The sequence below is a fragment of the Centroberyx affinis genome, unplaced genomic scaffold (assembly GCF_046629955.1).
Source record: "Centroberyx affinis isolate AG114_WGS23_722 - 3 ecotype Tasmania unplaced genomic scaffold, CSIRO-AGI_Caff_v1 ptg004189l_1, whole genome shotgun sequence".
NCBI classification, from domain to species: domain Eukaryota; kingdom Metazoa; phylum Chordata; class Actinopteri; order Beryciformes; family Berycidae; genus Centroberyx; species Centroberyx affinis.
Window position 1 is genome coordinate 69,497 of NW_027281941.1, and position 17,492 is coordinate 86,988.

At 40.4% G+C, this 17,492-nt stretch overlaps 1 protein-coding gene across 1 annotated transcript; it reads right to left on the bottom strand.

Annotated features, from left to right (window-relative positions):
- Positions 1–8,084: 8,084 nt before the first annotated feature.
- On the bottom strand, positions 8,085–16,401 carry LOC139664005 (adenylate cyclase type 3-like). The gene is made up of 7 exons (XM_071542806.1): positions 16,323–16,401; positions 16,027–16,185; positions 14,677–14,823; positions 14,140–14,253; positions 11,338–11,464; positions 10,287–10,411; positions 8,085–8,529 (listed from the first exon to the last, which is right to left on the bottom strand). Exons 1-7 carry the CDS (start codon positions 16,374–16,376, stop codon positions 8,350–8,352), a joined length of 906 nt encoding a protein of 301 aa, XP_071398907.1. The 5' UTR covers positions 16,377–16,401; the 3' UTR covers positions 8,085–8,349.
- Between the last annotated feature and the right edge of the window lie 1,091 nt (positions 16,402–17,492).

Genomic DNA, 17,492 nt, shown 5'->3' on the forward strand with positions numbered 1-17,492 from the left:
CCACTTTAATATGGGTCATAATTAAATTTTAAATTCAACAGTAATACTATTTTTGTGACTCATTATCTGCATCTATGACATGTTAGCCCACTACTACTACTACTACTACTACCATCCCCACCACACCACCACTAATAATAATGATAATCCCCATGATAATGAAAACTGGAAAGTACAAATGCATTTCCACAATGGTATTTTAATTTTCCACTTATGCAGGCATAAATTGTTCACGGAAGTACATACAAATTGGATCATTGAATTCATAATATCATTATTACCCAAATTACGCATGCATGAGTGGAAAAATAAAATGCTATCATGGGGTTGCACTTTTATATTCCAATTTTCATTAGCATTTGAATAAACTCATCTAGATGCTTCCATAACAACCATGGAAGTTCTATGAATAAGAATGTACATTTTGTTTCATTATCTTCTCTGTGTGAAAAAGTGAATGATCCCCTTTAACATTCCTTACCATTTTCTTTTTTTTATATTCTTTATATTTCTTTCATATTCCATGTGATTAATCCTGTGTTTAGATTAAACATATTTGTTGGAGAGACCTGAATTCAAAAACATTTGAATCTCACTCCTGGCACTAGTGAATGCTCATCAAGTTCACTGGGGGAATGAAACAGGCATCTGGAGAGGCTTCCCTTTATATTCTTCTTCATGATTTCATTGTCTTTTTATTGGACCCGAGATTCCGATGTTTCAGTCGACCTCAAGCGGCCTTGGAGTCGTGTCCGCTGAGAAACCAAGGATAAAACAGACAAACAGGCCCGGATTCCCATTTTGATTTCGTAATAATTTGTCCACTGCACTGCTGTAGAGAATTATGGCTGATGCTCATTTGCTGCTTTCTTTAGGCTGAACCATCCCCCCTGTCCGCAGATCAATATTCTCCATTATGAATGTGAGAGAAGCATACACAGTGCCTAGAAATCCCTAAATGTTCAGACGCACAAAGTCGTACATCTTGTCCTGGTACAGTCTTTTCTCCAGTCCTGCCAGTCCAGATACCACTCCTAGCCCCACCAGAACACTGTGACTCAGCCATGACTCAGCCTGCTAAACTGCATTCTCCCGTGGGCATCAACTGGGTATGGCAAGGTGCAGCATTCACCATGCTTTGGACTCACTTAGGCTAAGGTATGGCAAGTGCCACATCTTTCTATACCCCATTGATGCCCATGGCAGGATGCAGCTTAGCAGGCTGAGCAGGCTTTGATCTTGCAATTTTTATCATTGCTAGCAATGTATTTGGTAGACATATCTTTAAAAACAAATCACATCAAGGGAGTATTCAGGATTAATGTTTGGTAGTTTGATCGTTTGGTGACCTACGTCTAATAATTTATCACACTGACCAAATAATATCTCGTCAGTCAGTAGTCATTGCTCCACTCTGTCCCCAGAAATGTAGTTGATATAAGCAGTTTTTGTGGCAAATACTATTACAGATGGGATTTTGCCATATGTTAGGGTCCCTGGATTCCCTGTATTGCAGCCCGTCTCTTGCACGGGTGACTATGAACTTGCAGGTGGGGTTGCATGAAGGTTGCAGATGGTTCTTATATCTGTATGAAGTGATGCTACTTGGGCTTTGTGATAGACACAGCCACCGGCAGAGGTAGAGATTGATCTTCCTCCAGGTCTGCGACGGTGGACAGCAGGATTTCCTTGCACAGAATCTGTCCAAGGATGCCATTTTGGTAAATCTAGGTCTTGAGTATCCCTGGTAGCAGTGATTTGTCATCTGTTGCCAGCCGTGACCCAAGCTCCAGAGCAGTGAGTCTGCAGGGTTTCATTCCGACCAAAGATTACAGCAGCCGATTTCACTGATTACCACACCGTCAACCAGAGAGGAGGAACTAATAAGTGGTATCAGCTGGTGTAGTGTTTGCTTGGAATGGAAACCTGCAGACTGTGGACTATACACCACTGGCTTAGAGGGAAACATTGCTCCCAAGCAGTCTTCTGGAAAAGGAGACTGAAGGACATTCAAGGTTCAGACAGAGGTGTTGCCCAGGCCTCTGACAGGTTTTTGTACCATAGCTGGAATAATGAGCCTCGGAAGAAGAAACAAGACTTGCCAGCCACGTTTCCTCTCTTCAGCACTAGGGCACTGAAGCAATGAGAAGCTCAATTCATGAGCTTCTCACCCAGATCTTCTATGAAGTTTCTGTTGAGGGTGCCGCCAAATGCCAGCTCTGACTGACTGGTCTTTGTTGCCCTCGGTCAGTGTTTCTCAACCCTGGTCTTCAAGTACCATAGCCTTGCTGGTTTTCACTCTAGCCATCTAACCAGGAGCTGATTTACACCTGGGATGCAATGTGAATGCAATTAACAACCTGGTAGGATAGAAAACCAGCAGGGCTGTGGTACTCAAGGACCAGGATTGAGATCCACTGCCCTAGGTTAATCACATTGGAGGTTCTTTCTTGCCTAGTTACCCATTAACTCCTTATTCACGCTGTTGATGGTTGGACTTTAGCTTGTTCTTCTTCTTGTACAAAGTGATGCTGTTTAGGCTTTATGGCAGGCTCAGTCCCCCGCAGTGGTAGTGGCCGATCTTCCTCTAAAAGTCTTCGACAGTAAACAGCAGGACTTCATACTTGTAAGAGCCACAGGATCAGTGCAGGAAGGCATTCTGGTAAATCCAAGTCTTGAATTTGCCATGATCTGTCCACTGTTGCCATCTATGACCCAAGCTCCTGAGAGGTCTTCTGGATAAGGAGACCGAAGGACATTCAAGGTGCAGGCAGAGGTGTTGCCCAGGCTTTTGTCAGGTTTCTCTGCAATGGCTAGAATCATGGAGGAAGATTGGTTTGAAGTATATCCATGCCCAGGTGCTGAGCTTCTCATGGCCCAGATCTTCCATGAAGCTTCTGTTGGGGGGGCCGCCAGATGCCAGCTCTTGCCTTAATTGGCTGATCCTGTGGTTCATCACGTTAGAAGTTCTTGTCATTGGTGTCTCCTCCATACCAAGTCTTTCGCAGCAAGGCTGGAGTTTTCGGTGTGTGTTGTCTCAAAGATCTCATCTACATCCTTGCTGAACTGGAGCCTTTCTCTGTATTTGCAAAAGGCCATTTGACAAACCAATGTTTGGCCACTTTACTTGGGGCTGCAGGCAGTGGCATGTGGTAGTGATAACTGTAGTTAAATTATGTAAATATTTTTCAAAAATATAATTCTAAAAACTAAGATGAATAGTCAAAAAATGTTTTAAGTAGTCAGTTTGAGGCCTCTGAAGTAAATATGCATTACCAGATTCAGACACTTCTTCAAAAATATTTTCTGCAGAAGATATTTGCCTTCTCAGAAAATGTCTGCTTTTGCTGAAAATATATTCATACTGTCAATGTTCTCTCATTTTTATCCTTTCGTCTTTGAAATCCAGGGTCCAATCACTCTTGAAGGCACAGCAGGAAAAAAGGGAGCTTGAGCTCTCTGCACCATCCTTTCAAAGCTAAGAGTTAAATTGAATAAATGACAATCGAAGTAAAGCCCAAATCAAAGAAAGTCGGCGGCTGTGATGTCACTCCCCAGCAATAGTCTTATCACTTCTAAATCTAAATTTAGACGTTATTAAGAGCCAAGTGTTTGATTGAGCCATCAGCTGATGCACTTGGCAGCCGCCGGGCCCTCCATTAGCGATGCAGTTTCCATAGCATCGCACAGTAATCGTGACACTAACATTTGTCTTTTTTTTTTGTATTTTTTTAATCAACTCACCTTATGATGACAAACAACTGAAAAGAAATAGGGTACACTGACAATAAATTATTCAACTTAAAAACCAGGGTTGAGGTCAACTGCTCAGAACAGACTAAGTAGGCCTATTTCTAATTCAATCCACAAAAAATTGAGAAAGCCCAACAGGAATCAAAGTTCTGAATGAAACTGTGAAAAAATCGGAACGTTAATATAATCACCACCATCATCATCGTCATCATCGTCACAGGGTTTAATCAATTTTGTTGCCTTTTAATGCCATCAGCTGGCCTCAAACTATGGCGCAAAACTAAGCGTGGGCTCTCCAGATGTGGATGGTATCACAAGGTTATTGAATTTGTACTTAGCTCAAAAAATTCTGTCGTGACCAAAACCTGGATTCAAATACATAGTTTACAGATTATTCAAAAGTGCTATTTTGTTCCCAAGCCTGAGATTCTTTAGAAATACAAATCAGGAAACGGCAATGGCCCACATTTTGGCCTTTACATCCAAAGCCATTCCTTCAACGTTGGCACTTTCACATCTGTGTAAGAAAAAAAAAACAAAAAAAAAAAACATGTCCCTGTCATTTCCAATAAATTAAATCGAACCGATAAACACCGCCCAACCTCTATGTACAACAAGGACACATTTCGGGTCCTCTTTCCCTTTCTTTAAATAGGACAAAGCTCATACATTATCATAGAAAAATATGAATTAAAGGGGAAGGAATGTTTTCACCTTGCCTTAAGGGAGGGAGAGTATCGGGGGTTGTAGAAGAATAAACTATTGCACTTTCATCCCATCTACAAGAGACACTAATGGGGTTTACAATCAGCAGAAGAAAGCACAATCACTCCTCAAATACTGTTCCACCTCACATTCACATGAAAACAAGCACACATCTGCATTCCGACCCAGCGGTGTGCTCATGCTCCCGCGTGTCGCTGCCGCCGGGGCGACAACCTCGTATCTCCGAAAATGTTTCCCCGACTTTTCAGGGACTGTGAGAAGAAGCCCCGTGCTCAGCTTGGCCGCCGTGCCTTTTTTGGAGTTTATCCGATGGCGTTTTGAGAGTTCGGAGAATTTTCCCCAACCCTATAGAGCGGCGGTTCTCAACGTGGGGTCCGGGGACCGCCGGGGGTCCTTGAGGGGGGGGGGGGGGGGGTCCCAGGGGGGTCCCCAGCAAACTGATGAATTGTTAAACTTCATCATTATCAGTGGTGGAAAGTAACTGAGTACATTTAATCAAGTACTGTACTTAAGTACAGTTTTGAGGTACTTGTACTTTACTTGAGTATTTCCATTTTATGCTACTTTTTTTTTTAGAGGGAAATATTGTACTTTTTACTCCATTACATTTATTTCACAGCTATAGTTACTAGTTACTTTTCGATCATCTTTATAAAATAACTATAAAATAGCATTGTTATAGATTAGACTACCCAAAAGTATAGCTAAATTGTTAAGATTAGCTTCACGTTGACAACTTTAAAATGCTGCTTACATGTACATGTATGTCAATAAATCAGAATGAATATACTCTAAGTACATTTTGCTGCCAATACTTATGTACTTTTACTTAAGTAAGATTTTGAATGCAGGACTTTTACTTGTAATGGAGTATCTTTACATTGTTGTATTGCTACTTTTACTTAAGTAAAAGATCTCAGTACTTCTTCCACCACTGATCATTATTTCATTTACAAGAAGCGAACACAATTAGAGAATGTAGAAGAATGACTGTTTTGATAATAATTTCACTGTTTCAATTTCTCTCTACAGATAGTCGTGGAATTCTGGAGAAAATTCTATCTAAAAATAAATATATTCACAGATTTGGGTCGGAGAGACAAAATCTCATCAAATGGGGGTCTGTGGCCCTAATGTGGACTAAATTATTGGTCCTTGATATGAAAAAGGTTGAAAATCACTGCCATAGAGGAGCATGTAATCCTTCAGCTAAAGTTAAAACACGAAAGTCGCCCAAACTGGAGTCAAGAGGTTTTCAGATGGCAGCAGCCATACGCAATTACACCCATCCACAATCAATGCATGAAACTCATTCTAAAATACTGTAATCTAGCCCAGTGATTCTCAACCTTTTTCATATCAAGGACCCCTAATTTAGTCCACATTAGGGCCACAGACCCCCATTTGATGAGATTTTGTCTCTCGGACCCAAATCCGAGAATATTTTTTATTGTTATATATGATTTTGTCCAAAATTCCATAACTATCTGTATTGTAGGTAGAGAGACAACAGAGAAACTATGATCAAAACAATTCTTCTACATTCTCCAGTTGTGTTAACTTCTTGTAAATGAGTAATGGTGAAGTTTAACGATTCATCAGTTTGGTGGGGACCCCCTGGAACCCCCTCAAGGACCCCTGGTGGTCCCCGGACCCCACGTTGAGAACCACTGATCTAGCCCTCTCTCAAAACCCACGCACACACCCACACTTTCATTATCCTTTTCCATCCTGCTCAACAACACTCCGAGGCACAGAAACATTCAAAAAAAAAACCCTAGCGGTGACGTGTGCTGCAGGAAGTCCAGGAGGAGAAGAAGAGCATAGTACTGAAGGCAGGCGGTCCCACTTCAGAGATTTTACTTGAATCCAGATCAGAATTAAAAAGGAGAAACAACACCTTGACTGCAGAAAAATACCCTATGAGCAATGCACGCACCCACACACACACACACACACACACACACACACACACACACACACACACACACACACACGTGGGCAGAAGCAGGTGGCAGATCAGTCTGCATCATCACACTTTGGCCTATCGTTTGTCTAATTCTAAATAATCTTCCTCGTCAGAAACGGTAAGAAAAACAGCGAGCACAATTCCAGTCCGTCACTTTCCAAACGCGGAAGTATTTTTGTAAAAGGGGGGAAAGATGTTGAAAATTCAGGCCCTCGGTCCGAAAGCCATTTGGTTTGGAGTGTGCTGGGTTAGACGGCGTCGCAGCGGCTTGTGTGTTTGTAAGAAGGCAAAACGCAAGTCTCTGTGTAATCAGTGTCTGTGTTTCGTCTGAGAGAGTTACGGAAAGGTTAGCATGGGCGGAGGTTAGTGCCAGCAGAAACGGAATTTCAATTGCATATCATTTAGGGCTGAACAATTAAATCGAAATTTTATCGAAATTTTAGCGAAATCGCAATGTGGCCTACTGCAATTTTCAAATCGCAGGAGGCGCAATATTTGTTTAAAAGGCGAAATGTGTCAAAATAGCATTTTAAATGAAATATTGTGGTGCTGCAGAGATGTCCTGGCCTACACATCATATTCTACAGACTTAAGAAAACATCTTTGTTTGGCACAGATCCCCGCAAAAAACCACACCATAATCGTTTTAATCCGTTTTTCAATGAAAATGAGAATAATGATGTAAAAATGATCATTCCCTCTAATATCGCAAATCATATCGCAATTGCAATATCAGTCAAAATAATCGCAATTGTAGATATTTTTTCAAAATCGTTCAGCCCTAATGTCATTTAATTTTGGTTTATTTTTGGTGCGAGAATTGAAACAGAATTACAAAATTTGAATTTGTATTGCCAAATACAAACTGAAACTGGATTTACTGGTTCGATTTTAATTTGGTCATTGTTGCTTTCAACTTTAAATCTTTATTTCAAATTAGTTTGAGCACACACCTCAAGCTAGCCAAAACATTTTTAAATTGAATTGTAAGAACTGAATTTGAATAGTATTGAGGGTTGAATTTTTACCTCAATCTAGTTTGAAATAGTTGAAAGCAATGAGCAACAATGAGCCAATTCAAACCATTACATTCTGTTTCAATACAAATTCAAATTCTGCAATTCAGTTTCAATTTTTGCACACAATGATTCAATTCAAGCATCAAATTCAAATTAATGCACTTCAGTTTCTGCTGGCACTAATCTCTGTTCATAGTTTAGTGCCAGCACAGAATGTATTTGAATTGAATACATTTTAATTGTTCCTGCTCATACTGTATTGATGAATTCAAAACGTGATTTTGGAAAAAAAAAAAAAAATCCAAGTTAGTAGTAGCAGTACACTCTCCAACATTGCTGGATTTAATCTTTGCTTGTTTGCTTTTCCTAAATCCCCAGATGTCTCACAGAGCTCAATTGGACTTGAGAAAACAAAATTTGAACTGGCATAACTGAATTGAAATTATAGTTAAAAGGTTAAATTCAATAATAATCACATTAAATTTCAAGGCATTGCAGTCACTTTCCAATTGTGCCTTACAAATTCAATGGATCAATATGAGCATGACATTTTTCAAATTCAAATACAATCTCCACTGGTACTAATATCTTTCCATAGAGAATGAACAAATGTCTGTACAGTGGTGTGTGGCATGTTGTCACAGGTCTGGAATAAGCGTCTCAGTAGTATTTTAAATTGCTTTCGAGCTTCGTAAACATTCTGTTAACATGAGTCCATGTATCAAAATGTTTCATGGTTTATGGGCAAAGCACTTCTCTTTCCAAAAAATATCTCCTTTGCCCCTCTATGCATTCAAGGTATAGTAAATGTGATTGCTGGGGAGTGTGTGGGTGTATGTATGTGTGTGGGTGTGTATGTATGTGTGTGTGTGTGTTTGGTCCTTAGCTGTCCACCACCTGGTGTGGCAGAGTGACAGAGGAGCCATTGATAAAAGAGCCTTGTTTGTCTCTGCCTTTCAGGAAATATGTGAGCAGCTCTCCTTTTCCTTTCACAAAGATGGGACCCCTCCTCACAAAGCGGAAGCCGTACTCCTTCAGGATGTTGTAGCAGTCCTCCACCACCTGGGGGCGACAGAGACAGGGAGTGTAGAGTGAGAGTCAGTGGTGGAAAGTAACTAGTACATTTCAAGTACTGTACTCAAGTACAATTTTGAGATACTTGTACTTTACTTGAGTATTTCCATTTGATGCTACTTTATACTTCCACTCCACTACATTTCAGAGGGAAATATTGTACTTTCTACTCCACTACATTTATTTGACAGCTTTAGTAACTTTTCAGATGGAGATTTGACACAATGGATAATATAACAAGCTTTTAAAATACAACACATTGTTAAAGCAGTGGTTTCCAACCTTTTTGGCTTTTGACGTCTTACAAAAAGCAGTGTGTAGTCGGGTCACATTTCAGATGTCTATGAGTTGTTAACAGCTCCACCAAATAGTGATTTTTCCCTCTAAACCTCACATGGTTTCATTTCAATAAATGTTCAAATGATCCAATATTTCAGCAAAAATCAAAGATTAGAGAAAAAGTCCAAAAACTGAAAACAGATTTGTGTATCAGAACTTTGTTTTTTCTTCTTTCCTCTCCCATTAATCATCTCACGACCCCTCAGATTTATCTGGTGACCCTTTGGAGGGGCCCGACCCCTAAGTTGGGAACCACTGGACTAAATTAGCTAACTGTATATAAAGTAGTTCAAACTAGCTCCACCTCCAGCAGCTACAACAGTAACATGCTGCTTACACACTGATGCTTCAGTATTAATAATCTAATGATGTCATATATAATAAAATATCAGTCAGAGGGACCAAACCACTACTTTTACTTTAATACTTTAACTACATTTTGCTGCTAATACTTATGTACTTTTACTTAAGTAGGATTCTTTCATGCAGGACTTTTACTTGTAATGGAGTATTTTTACATTGCTGTATTGGTACTTTTACTTAAGTAAAGGATCAGAGTACTTCTTCCACCACAGAAGTTATTTGTGATTATTGCAACCAAAAACACTTTTAATTTGGAATTTGAGTTGCAGTTTTATGTGTTTTTTTGCAGACAAATTGTGGGCTGAATTAAAAAAAAAAAAAAGGTACTAAACTGGCACTAAGAAGATAAAAATATATTTTTTTAATTCTAATTGTATCCTATATAATCACTTCCTGTAATTACGAAATGCTTATTCTTTTTTTATTTTCTGAGCAGAAAAAAATATGGGTTCTAAGTTGCAACAAAGGAAAATACTGTACTTGGATTCCAGTCTCTAAAATAAACCTTCAACTCCCAATAAAATCAGTCTATTTGAATGAGCTTCATGATTATAGACTGTATCGTTTCATTTAAAAAAAGTGTCCATTTCTGTTTGAGGTGGACTTTGTCTTCCTAACAGCATGCAAACCAAAGGCTCAGGATAAATGAGACTATGATAATGCAGGTTAAATGAAGAAAAAAAAAAGTGATTCAGTTTCTATTATTAGGCAAAAAAAAAATTTAATCCTCAGAAAAATTGCGTTAAATTCTCATAAATCCTGCGGTTGCTACCGAGGAACTAAACTATGAAATGAACTGTATTCAGTTTGTTTTTAAAGAGTTTCGTCTCCATTGTGAGCCTCATTTGACGGAGCAGTTCAGAGACATATACCTGTACTTTTACATATAGTGATGGAAGGATGATCATTTATTTTATTCTTTGAAGCCACAGGAGCTGCATTATGAGGGACATTTTGTGTTTTTCCTCATGTGGATACAGTGTGTCAGGTAATCAGTGGACGTTTAAAAAAAAAAAAAAAAAAAAAAAAGGTAGAGGCTTTACCTGGATGTTCCCCATCACGCCTGTCGACTCCATGCGACTGGCCACGTTCACAGTGTTGCCCCAAATATCGTAGTGGGGTTTGCGGGCGCCAATCACTCCTGCTAACACTCCGCCTTTATTCAGACCTGGAGGAAATTATTGGCAGATTGGCATACAGGAATATATGCTACTATTAATCAAAAACAGCTGAATGTGCTGCTAACACATACACATACAGTATGTTAGTATTACTAAACCTAGATCTAACCCTAATCCCAACCCTAACCCTCTGGAGTTAAATTAACAGAAATAACAAATGATATATTTTTGTATTTTGATGAAGAACTTCTTGCTTGCACAACATAGAAATAAGCAGAGAAATACTATTGAAAGTGCAGATCCTAATCTTCCCATCAATCATCATCAAAGTCTGTAGACCAATCAGAAGCAGAGATATTATCACTTAGATGAAAAAGTAAGCGCTGTATGTAAAATCTTATTTTGCGCAAAGGAAAACCAAACTTTTACATTTTTGATCTGGAATTTGATACTCGTTTGACGCAGAAAGAAGCGTAGGGAAAAAAGCTGCGCAAAAGTGCGGGCTCTAAATTTTCAGTTGGTTCCTGGAAAGACCGTGGACCAATCAGAAGCAGAGCTGTGCACAAAGGGACCAATCAAATGAGATGCTAGACCTATAGCTGAAGAGAAAGGATATCATGCTTTAAGGGTCAAAACTGTTTTTTAGGTGGTAAACAAAGGCAAATTTCAATGTATCGCAAAATTGCAAAAATGATCTTAGACTCCAAAGGGCTGATAAAACATAATGCAGCTTTAATGTTTACCCTAACATAAATCTAATTGTAATTCTGATCTAAATCCAAGACCTAAACCCTTAAGTCTTAACCCTAAACTAGCCCCTTGTAGGAGTAAGGACTGACCACAATGCCCTCACTGTGGAGGATTTTCCCTCATATTTCTATGCTTGTCAGAACATGTGGTCCTCATAAGGAATAACAGACACACAAACACACACCATACACACAGATTCACCAAGTGAAAGGTTAGCACTGACCGATACGTAGCATGAAGTTGTTGAATGACTGGTAGTTGATGTTCATGAGCGTGACTTTCATGGCCAGAGCAAAGTCTGCCAGGTCTGCCAAATGTTGCCAGCGCTCTCTGTCCGACAGCTCCTCTTTCTGCCAGACAAAACAGTGTGAAAACAGTATTTGTATAGCACTTTTTCAAACAAATGTAGAAAAAAAATTAAAACAATTAAAGTGGATATCTATTATATATTCATAAAAGTGCTTTTTAAAAGGGGATTTAAAAGGATGAGCCAAGAATTGACCCCTGGGGCACACCACACTAAAGATGAGGAGGAAGAGGCATTTCCTACAACAACTGAGAACAGGGGCAGACTTAGTGATCTGGGGGCCCTAGGCAAAGGCAAGCAAGGGGCCCCCTGAATCCCAACTCTCTCCCATTTTAATCCATCCTTTCTGTATATTACCTTCAAGCTAGTGCTGAGAAAAGTATGCATGCAAGGGCACTTTTTTTTGTTACTTCTTTCTCAGATACCGATGTAGTGGCAAGCAAAATGAGCTTAAAGTCAAGTGGCAAAATCACACTAGATAGCTCACTATAGCCTGAGTGATTGGGGGGGGGGGGGTTCAAGATTGAAATCATTTATTGTAACAAAGAGAGGGGTGTACATTTCTTTTATATTGATTAAAAGTGTACAGTGTACATTAGTTCTGGCTGCCGGGACCCAAGGCAGTCGACTACCTTTGCCAAATGGTCCTGCCCCTGACTGAGAAAGTTCTATTAGCCAAGTAAGGTTGGAATAGCCTGGTATCCAGCCCCTATGAATCGCAGTTTTCAGCACTCTTCGAATTTGCATGGCGATTCATATGAATTGCCTTACAATCGCCATGCAAATTCGAAGAGTGCTGAAAACTGCGATTCATAGGGGCTGGATACCAGGCTAAGGTTGGAACCCTTCTAGAACGTAATCAGTTATAGCCCCAGTCTCTACTCAAAACACTCTGTTGTAGCTGGAGAAGAGTCAGCTCAAATAACCTGAACAAACTCTTGGCTTTGTTAGCTAGCTTAGGCTAATTTAGCAGATGTTAATGTTAAAAGGACTACACCAACTTTTTGGGAGTTTTGCCCATTGGTCACCTTACCCAATATCTGACAAGAGTATTGGAACCAAAATCATCTCTGTGTCTCCAATAGATAGCTCTGTCCTCTGCACATACTAGGGCGTTAGCAAATGTGTTAGGTAATCATAGGCAACTGAACCCCACTCCTAGAAAGTGGGTCCTTTAACATGCAACTACTCGCCATTACTAGTGCTAGATCGTCTATCAGTCTGACGACGATTAGACTCTGGAGGCGACGGCCAATATTTCGGGGTTTCCGGTGTAGCCAGCGGACATCCGGGCCAAGACTTCCTCTTCCGTGCATCGGTCATTGTTTACAGTCCGATTGGCAACTTGAGACGTGGGAGTCGAACTTTTCTCCACACAATACACAAAGGTCCAGACGACATTTCGGCTAATCTCTATAAACAGATATCTGCATATGAGACATCGTCTCTCAACTCCAACTCCATTCTCGTGTCTCAAGTTGCTAATCGGACTGTAAACAATGACCGGCGCACGGATGAGGAAGTCTTGGTCTGGATGTCCGCTGGCTACACCGGAAACCCCAAAATATTGGCCGTCGCCCCCAGAGTCTAATCCGATAGGCGTCAGACCGATAGACGATGGGTTCCGAGATTGGCTTCTACTAGACACGTTAGCTAGTGTGGAAATCAGATGTGGTTACAAAAAGACAGTGATATAGCTGACCAAATACTATGGTTAGCTAGCTAGCTAACAAGCTGACATTATCTAAACACAAAATCAGTTAGATGTATCAGTGGCACATGCTCAGTTCTCAGTCAAAAAGTACGTAGAAATGAACCGTGTCTATTGAATTCGGTTGAGACAGCCAAGTTGAACATTTACAAAAGCAAGGACCTGAGGACCTCCAATATGGCCGCCAGAGGGTGTGTTATATCACATGAAAGTCCTCAGTATCTTCACGTTAGCCTCATACAAGAGGACTAGTTTGCTTATTTATCAATATATTATTGACATATTATGAACACACAAAGCACTCCAAAGTATGCCAAATTCATCAGTTACATATATGTTTGTAAAGCAATATTTATACTTTTAGGGCATTTTGAGGTCCTGAAAAAGTCTTAAAATGGCTTGAATATGATTGTCTAAACTCAAGGGCTTGAAAGGCCTCTGTCTTGTCTGTCTGTGCGCTGTCAGTGTCGCGCCGCGACGTTATCAGTTATGAATTTGTTTTTCACTGCATGAGAAAATGGACTTGTGGCGTGAGAGCATGTGAAAAGTGTCAATTGCGTGAGTCTCTCGGTCAATGCGTGAGAGTTGGAAGCCCTGCTTAGACTGCTAGTTGAGCAGAGTGTGTATGCAAATTAACCTATAGACCGACATGCGTAACCGGTCAAAAATATTCTCGATGGTTGACCGATTAACGGTTAACCATTGACATCCCTAACTTGAAAGCATTACGGTTTCATGAGAAATCAGCCCAGTCACGCAGACCTGTATTCTCATAGGTCAGGGGTTGTTTTAAGTTTTTTTATTTCAACTGTCAAATTGGCCTTATTCTTCATTCTAAATGGCATTTAAAAAGGTCTTCAAAAGTCTTACGTTTAACTGAAGAAACTTAGTGACACCGTGTACTATAGAAGTGAAGACTCTGCTTTGCACTGGGCAGAGCAGCAGTTCTGACCCCAAGTTTAAAACAGGTGAGAGAATGGTATGTTTGCGGTGGTGGCAACGCTGACCTTCAGGCAGGCGTAGCCGTTGCTGATGTCCGGGGTGACGCCCGATGCTGCCATGTAGGTGCTGCCAATGGTCTTGATCTTTGTAATGCAGCGGAACTGAGACTCATCCAGCAGCTGTCAGAGACAAAGTTCAAAGGTTACTTCTGCTTGTATTGAAAGCAGAACTACTGGAGATCAAAACCCCACCTCATGTTTCCAAAATAAGAATACTATTGTTGGTTAAGAGGACATCCTAATGGTCAGGGGATGTGTGAATAAACTTGGGCATACAAGTCAAAGGGTGGGGTTCAAACTAAAGCTGGGGACACACTACATATCTTTTACACCTGTATAGCCATTTGGCATCAAAATTGGAGCAAGTCAGCATTAGTTTGGATTGTCGTAAAGGTGATTTGTAGCAAGCGAGGGTTCAGGACTTCAATCTCTTGTCTCCAGCTGGGACCATAAAGATTATTTCAAACATGATGAGTCTGGACAAAATTTGACACATGAGGCACTACCAAAACCCTGAAAAGCAGAATGATGGACCATGCTTACACTGTCAAAATCTGAGATGATCTCATTGAGGAACCTCAGGCATTCAATCCCTCCATTATTGATGCTCTCCTCTGTGTAGAAGTCTGAGAAGTTGGGGATGGAGGCGAACATGACTCCAATCTCATCGTAGGATTGGCTGTACAACTCCTGGAAGGTGTCAGATTAACAAGAAGAAGGAAAAGAAATTGACAACACAGGGGTGGAATCCACTGAAAATGTAACAGTTAATTAATCCCCACTCTGTCTTCCAAAGCCAGAAATGTTCACACTCTTGAGCAGGGCTGTAGTACTCGAGACCGATTTTTGACGGTCTTTGTCTTGTCTCGGTCTCGGGAGTGAATATGACTCGGTCTTGAATCCGTCTCGGATGAATTAACGTTACATAATATTATTGTTTTTGTCATTATAATCTCTTCTGAGAAACTGACCAGCAGCGAATGATACAATTTTCACAGTTGATAAACTTATGCGCCCACCGAAAGGTTTAGTGACTGCTGATTGGTGATATGCCAACTACCCAACCAATGACTTTGTTTTGATAAAAAAAAAAAAAAAATCACCATGTGTGTTACTCCTGCTCTCGCTCTGTCTTTGTTTTTTTTCCTTTGTCTTCACCTTCTTAAATTACAGGTAAGAATATTTTCAGTCAAGCAAAGCTGAGAGCAGCATATGTTGTGGAGCAGTAAGAAAAAGTAGGTGAAATAGATGAATCCACTTCTAGTTAAGTAAAGGTGCAACTACTGTATGTTATGAACATAAACAAGCTGCCTACAATTAATTTTGTCCTCAAAACATGCTAATTTTGTTGAAATATCTTGGTCTTGGTCTCGACTCGATCTCGACCCCCCTTGGTCTTGGTCTCGACTCGGTCTCGACCCCCCTCGGTCTCGGTCTCGACCCCCCTCGGTCTCGGTCTCGACCCCCCTCGGTCTCGGTCTCGACCTCCCTGGGTCTTGGTCTTGAATCGGACTCGATTCACCAATGACTCGATCTGGACTTGGACTCGATCAAGGCGGTCTCGACTACAGCCCTACTCTTGAGTAGCAATAATGCGTGGTAACACTCATCAACATTACACTATTTGTTGTCATCCTCTCACGTGGGGCTAGTTTAGATGAGAGCGGGGACGCAATCGCCAATTTTAGGGGGTGTAACGGAAAAATAATATGCCATGTACTGTAACGAATTATTGCTACCAGGGAGTTATACTACTAAGAGCCCAACACTGCTCAGTAGGCACACATCTTGAATAAATCTTCCTTGACAAAGACTGGTCTGACCACCTCTTGTCTCCACATGCAGTCCTAAGCGAGAACCGATGTGGCGTCTGCGGACGTTCGCCCGTCTTACCTCATCCCTCTTCTTGGAACCCAGGAAGTGACGCGCGACATGTTCGGGCAGCATGTTGGTCACCAGTGCCTCGTTCCAGCGCCTCATTTCATACACTTTCTCTTTCTGCTCATGCACCTCGATCTTCCATAGGAACAGGGTTCGCGCTAGCTTCTCCACCTGCAGCCACAAGAAAAGGGATTGCAGACCAATATGGGTTTTTGAAGGCTGCTACAGATACTGGAAAGTGTGAATCGAAGCAGCCGATGGCTCATATTTTGTGCCGATATTAAATATATCCAACCACGCTTTCTTACATGGCGGGAGAAGTAATAGAAGCTGATCATCATGATGAAGATCATGATTGTCATCGTGAACTTGGAGGGCACAAGGGATATCCTGCAAACAAGACGATTGACAACAGCTTCAGTGACAAAATTCCTGTTTGAAACGCAAATTTAAATAGCATGTTCCTCTTACGCCCCAGTTTTTTAAACCTTTAACTAGCTGGGTTTCCATCCAAGTATTCTTATGAAAATTATAATATTGAATTAGAAAGGGTTACGAAATTCTATGGGAACGGATTTGATGAATAAATAACGATTCATTCAATGTTTCATTGCCATTTAATATTACCACCTTTTTAGATTAGCAGAGGCACCTCTAAATTAGTTAGGTTAGGATTTTCCTTCTGTTTTCTGCTTGTTATTGCATTACATTATGATGGTTCATATGTTTTGCTCTAGTCATGTGATATTCAAGTTGTTCTGATTAAGCTCTAGGCACTGTACAAGGTCTTTGACCTGACAGATAAGTGTACTATGGAGCTTTGTACAATTTTTGTGTGCACATATGTGTATATATGGTGTATTTTCTGGGGACTATATTGTGCACTTTTACTATGCATTATATTTTTTACTATGTGCTGAGCATATTTTTCTCCTCTCTATATGCTATAAAGTATGACATTTATTTACCTGATGATTCTGTTATGGCATAGTTAGGTGGTTTAGTATATATTGTACATATTTATTATACTTACAGGGTTCATTGCACATATTCTTTGTACTTACAGGGCTCACTATTTTATGTATTTCTTTTTCTTTTTGGTTCACCATTTTGTAATCACATGACCTGTCAGGTGACCCCTGGAGACGGGTATTTGTAAGATGTGTCTCTGCATTTATTTCATGTCTGAAGAAGGGCTTGTGCCTGAAACGTCACATGGTGGTATACCAATATATCTTCATGGGAGCATTATCTAGTGTGCGGACTCTATTTTTCAGTTTTTCACATGAATAAATAATGACACACCAGTTCAAAAGGTGGCTTTGGACATTCTGAAATGTTTATAAAATATCTGTCGACCACCACCTCCCAGGAATGCCATATCTACTGTCATCCCCATATATAAAGGTGTGCAGTTCTTTGTTTTCATCTTTGGACAGGATAAAATATGGCCAATATTAGCTGACACCAAACAACAA